At 35.6% G+C, this 6,000-nt stretch overlaps 1 protein-coding gene across 1 annotated transcript in view; it reads right to left on the reverse strand.

Annotated features, from left to right (window-relative positions):
* The window catches only part of col16a1 (collagen, type XVI, alpha 1), a 149,544-nt gene that overhangs the window by 49,884 nt on the left and 93,660 nt on the right, over nucleotides 1–6,000 (reverse strand). Inside the window, 8 exon segments of the mRNA XM_056479385.1 lie at nucleotides 541–609; nucleotides 699–752; nucleotides 1,297–1,332; nucleotides 1,439–1,480; nucleotides 2,010–2,063; nucleotides 3,320–3,442; nucleotides 3,661–3,768; nucleotides 3,854–3,889. Coding sequence (XP_056335360.1) covers nucleotides 541–609; nucleotides 699–752; nucleotides 1,297–1,332; nucleotides 1,439–1,480; nucleotides 2,010–2,063; nucleotides 3,320–3,442; nucleotides 3,661–3,768; nucleotides 3,854–3,889 — 522 coding nt within the window.

The raw sequence follows: 6,000 nt of genomic DNA on the forward strand, positions 1-6,000 counted from the left end.
GTGAAAATCCCAGTAGATCAGCAATTTCTGAAATACTCAGACCAGCCCGTCTGGCATGAACAACCATGCCACGATCAAAGTAACTTAAATCACCTTTCTTCCCTGTTCTGCAGCAGATCACCTTGACCATGTCTACATGCCTAAATGCATTGAGTTGCTGCTATGTGATTGGCTAATTCGTGCTAACAAGCAGTTGGACAGGTGTACCTAATATATATATATATATATATATATATATATATATATATATATATATATATATATATATATATATATATATGTTGTTAAGAATGGTATATCAAATTATTATTTTATATTATTTTTATAGTTCATGCAAGTAAAATAAATGTATTTAAGTAACATTGACAGTTTGGTTGAATTCTAGTTTATTTTTTCAATCTTTTCATTTTTTTTTGTTACCAATCTATAAATTAATTACATTTATGTAAGTAAATAAAATATTATATGAGAACATAAAATGATTGCTTCCCTGGCTATGTGTGCATATGTTTTTGTCCATCTTTTATCTCAGGTTCTTACCGGCGGTCCGACTGGTCCTGTTGCCATTGGCCCCTGTGGCCCCGGTGGTCCTATCTCTCCCTTTGGACCCTATAGATATCAAGCAATAAAACATAACAGCAATTAGGTCAGATCCAATGTCTGTTTTTGAACACTATGTCATTGTGTTGGTTATCTACCCTTAGTCCTGATGGTCCCATTGGCCCTATGAGTCCTGAACGTCCTTCTGGACCCTGAAGAATGCACATTTTTAATTTATGTTTGTGATGCATACTCTACTGGTCAAAATACTGAAGAGTTAGTAAGACTTTTTTCAGCAATTATGCATTACATTTACCAAAAGATTTTATACATTTTAAAACTTTCTATGAACTGTCTATTTATCAAAAGCAGCAATTTCTTGAGTTTCAAATCACCATATCAGAATTTCTTTTTTGTAGCATCTGACAAAAATGAATAGGCTTTTTCAACATTATATATATATATATATATATATATATATATATATATATATATATATATATATATATATATATATATATATATATATATATATATATATATAAATATATATATATATATATATATATATATATATATATATATATAATGTCCTTTTAATATATATTAAATAAATATACAGCCTTGGTGAATTTTAGAGAACTCTTTTATTTTGTATTGGCCCTTAATCTTTATGTATCAGATAAATGTAGACAAGTAATTCAAAGTCAAACCCATGTGCAACTTTCAAGACCAAGCTACTTTTTGTGCACTTACAGCAGCTCCAGGAAAGCCTCTAGGTCCCTGCTCACCCTGAATCAAAACATCAAAACATTACAAACAACTTGTACATCTTCAAACAGCAAACCTTTACACATCAAGAGTTTTTCGGACTGATTTCAGTAGCTTCTCCACTCACCTGTGGTCCTGGAAGGCCAATACCTGCAGGCCCAGAATCCCCCTAATGAAATGAAAAAAAAAAAACACCATGACTCTATAGTCACTCTTATAACTTCAGCACACAAATGTGTCTGCAATGTGAAGGGACGCTGACAAATGAAGTGCTGATCCAAATGCAGGATTTCTTATGAGAAAGGTCAGGCAGCAATGGTCAACTGGGTCAAACAGTTAGATGCAGGCAAATCCAATAGAGTAGTCAAATAACAGGCGAATGGTTGGTACAGGCAGCAATGAATCAAAATGATAACACAAATGCAGGAAAAATGCATCGTAATGCTCACAGATACAGTTAAAAAAAGACTCAGCAAAGATGTGTGTGCGTGCTGTATTTAAAGCCCATCTAATCAGTTCATGAGCAGTTCCTAGCCGTGAGTGTGTGTAATCAACTGAATGAGGAACAGGTGCATGTGAGCGGTGCATGACTGGATATGTGGTTTATGTAATGCCGGATTTGTAGCCCGTTAGCGATCTGCAGCCTCTAGATCGCTGATAATCATAAAAATGACTAAGATATGCATTTGTAACTTTACCTGACTTCCTTTGAGTCCTGGAGGTCCCTGAACACCAGGTGGGCCTGGTCGACCCTACAGAAGTAAATAAAGGAAGAGTTTAGATTTTGCAACATGTATAAGCAAGTTATTTTTTGCTGGGGCAAAATTCAGAGTTTACCTACAGTGAATTGATCTTTTTAGTCACAGTTCAGTCTTACGTTGATTTATTCTCAAAAATTTGCCGTGATTCCTTTAATTTGATCAGATTACTAGACTTGTGATTGATTTATGGGTTTAAAAATATTGTGCGCTTATTTAAGCTTGCATGATAATCTTTTTATAAACTCAAAAGCATATCCATAATACAGTATCACGATCCTCCAAATCCTCAATTTGATTACATTTTCGATTCTAAAGTCATAGAATGATTCGATTCTCGATTTATGCAATATAATTATATCTGACCTTTGTGCGCTGTGACAGTCATGAAGCTCTGTGTTGCTCTGGATTAAATGTGCATGGCTATATATATATATATATATATATATATATATATATATATATATATATATATATATATATATATATATATATATATATATATATATATATATATATATGTCTTGTACTTTATCTGGTTAACTCTTATATTCTCATATTGTGTCTAAAACCACGTTGAATACGCGGCATGTGCTGCTTTGTTTAAGGATTTAAATGCGTTTGTGAGCTCATGATCCTCTGAGCTCTTCCTACACACGTGCGGCGGTCAAGTTTATGTGGATTAATACTGAATGTGTGTCGTGGTCAAGAATAGAGCAATATGCTGGTGTTTAACTGCATTGCTTTAATGCACTCCTTCAATGGGCTCACACATACACTCTACACTCTAACTACTTCAACAATGTTAACAAGCCATGGTGGGCATTTCTCTGTCTCATGCTGAACGCAGTCGACCAACTGCATCATGCTAAGGAGGTGTTTGGGAACAAATGAATCACTGAACGAATCATATGGGAGTCATTTGGGATAATTAGGTAAAAATAAATGCATATTATAAGACAATGAAAGTGTTTTTTGATCTTGCATGCGTATCAGCATGTTGATGGAGGCCCTCAAAACCAAAATATGACCTTTTTTATTGCATAATAGGGGCTCTTTAACAGTTAAAATTATTATATGTAAACATGTAGTCATATAGTACATAGGTGATGCCATTGTGTACATGTTCAATGCAGTGTATTTGTGTATTAAGTGTATGTGCTGTCCTTGAAGTATTCGATGATAAAACATGTGTAACAGTCAGAACAAAACTACTAATTAATTGAGAAAGACAGCAAAAAAATGTGCACCTGTTTCCCTTCTCGGCCCTCGCCTGGCAAACCTGGCTCTCCTCTCTCTCCCTTAGGTCCTGGTAAGCCAACAACATCTCCATTTCCTTCAGGGAGTGACGGACAGCTGTCACACGCATCTCCCTGGTCATATGGACACAGATGCATTTCGAAAAGACAGAAATCTAGATGACCATGCATGCTAAAATAGTAATGTCTTTCTTGGATGTATAATACTTTTCCAAAGGCGTAATCTATTACATCAACTTGATGAATGATTATTTAAATTCCCAGCGACGGCACATAATTTACTGGAATGTAATTAATATGAGCCCGCATGATCAATGTTACGTGACAATGACCTTTTCTCCTTTTAGTCCATTAAGGCCGTTCCTGCCCGGCTCTCCTTGAAGTCCTGCGACTCCAGGTGTACCAGGTGTACCTGAGTCTCCTTGTAAACCCTGATCACCCTACAGACATAGATATGATATTTAATGCAGAGAAAAGGTTGAGGTACTGTTAACATATTTTTATTTGTACATATTATTAACTTACTTTCTCTCCTTTGAATCCTTGAAGACCCGGTGGCCCCTGTTGAGACAAACATTCTTAAAGTAAGTGTACCTTCTGAAAGTACATTTGTTTTTATTTCTCAAATTAAAGATGTAGATAGATGTTGACGTCATATTGCATTATCGTTGTCACACATAAGAAAATTGAATATAAGTAGGCCCAATCCAAATTCAATTTTTGTACCCCTTCCCCTTGGCCCTTAAAACCGAGGGTGAAGAGGAAGGGCTTTAAAATTTACCCCTAAGAATTGGGACACCACTTCAGGACCTGCACACGTCATCATATGTCATTGCGATATCTTGCTTCATATGAGATCAGATGATCGTGACTGCTGTAGTTATTCTAGTTGTGTTATTTTTTGGTATTTATCTTCAGGAAATCACTTAAGGCATATATTATGTTATCATAACGATCTAATGTGGCAACAAGATCGTAAACAGTACTGTGTATTTACACAGTGGCCATATTCATCATGTAAACACACCATAAACAACATTAACATTATGGCAGACACTGTAAAAAGCTCATTCTCAGCCACTAGACATTACTCACAAGGTATTCCAGTGTCATCAAGTGTCAGAATGTTGTGGGACTGCTATACAGGAGTTATTATTATGGATTATAGATCGCGAAATTTAGCGTTTTTTATTTTAAAAGCATGATGGTAAAACACGAATATGAATATATTAAAACATGTGTTTGTTTGTTGTAAAAATTCGTAATAATGACAAAAAATACTAATTTGTGGATCTCCTTACTTCCAGCTGCTGCGATCCTGCTGTTGTGGCTGGTGTATTCTGGGAAATTTTCTTACCCCTTGGTTTAAGTGTGGTCCTGAAAAATCTTCGTTCTAAGGGCTATTCACCCCTTCCCCTTAGCCCTACACCTTCAAGCTAAAGAGAATTGGTACACCACTACCACTTCACAGGAACACGCAAAACGAGGGGTAGTGGTAAGCGGAAGGGCTAAGGGGTAGAATTGGGATTGGGCCAAAGTATTGCCGTCGTTTAAAGGCAATCAATGCTTAAACATTTCTTGTCTTCCTTGGACCTCTTGTTATACAATTTAAAAATTCTTTTTGTGGCAAATCTATGGTGTGACTGTCTCAATAAATCACAGTTCTTATAAATAAATTTTAAAAAATCTTAAAACTCATTAATAAACAATTCAGGCCAAATTTTACAAGCGCTATTCATTAATTTTACATTTTAATAGTACACTTGTTTTGGGTTCCCTAAATTAAAGGTGTAGATGGATTGTTGATTGTTGTAGTCACACATGAAACAAATTTATAAAATTAGTTTTGTCATCATTTAAAATGCAATAAATGGTTAAAAATGTCTTTATCTTCCATGGACCTCTTGTTATTTTAATTGACGTGTTATACATTTAAAAATATATATTTTGTGGCAAATCTATGAAATGACTGTCTCAATAAATTACAGCTCCTATAAATACATTTAAAAAAATCCTAAAACACATTAACAAATACCTCAGGCCAAATATTACAAGTGTCTATTCATTCATTCAAACATTCGCCATAGTGGAAATTAACCAACAACTATTCCGGCGTATGTTTTACACTGCAGATGCCTCTTCAGCCACAACCCAGAACTGGGAAACACCCATGCACACTCATTTAGACACACACTCATACACTACGGCTAATTTAGTTTATCCAATTCACCTATACCGCATGTCTTTGTACTGTGGGGGAAACCGGAGCACCCGGAGGAAACCCCCGCCAACACGTGGAGAACACGCAAACTTCACACAGAAATGCCAACTGACCCAGCCGGGACTCTAACCAGCAACCTTTTTGCTGTGAAATGACAATGCTTACCACGGAGCCACCGTGCCACCAACAAGAGGCTATTTTAGTAAATAATAATAATATAGGAACTTGATACCTTTTGTAACTGAAAACCTTGTAATCTATTCACCTGACACTACTGTGCATGCCCATTTTAAATCTGCAATTCCACTGAAAACCTTAATTTGGTGAAAGACTCCATTCAAGATCACGTGACTGAAGCCCCTTGCGATGCGCATGCCATGCACCTGTTCCTTTTTGTCTCAGATATTTTGGAACCACTATACAATTGTTAAGTTTTGTTGTCCTTTGGTGT

The sequence above is a fragment of the Danio aesculapii genome, chromosome 19 (assembly GCF_903798145.1).
Source record: "Danio aesculapii chromosome 19, fDanAes4.1, whole genome shotgun sequence".
Lineage (NCBI taxonomy): Eukaryota > Metazoa > Chordata > Actinopteri > Cypriniformes > Danionidae > Danio > Danio aesculapii.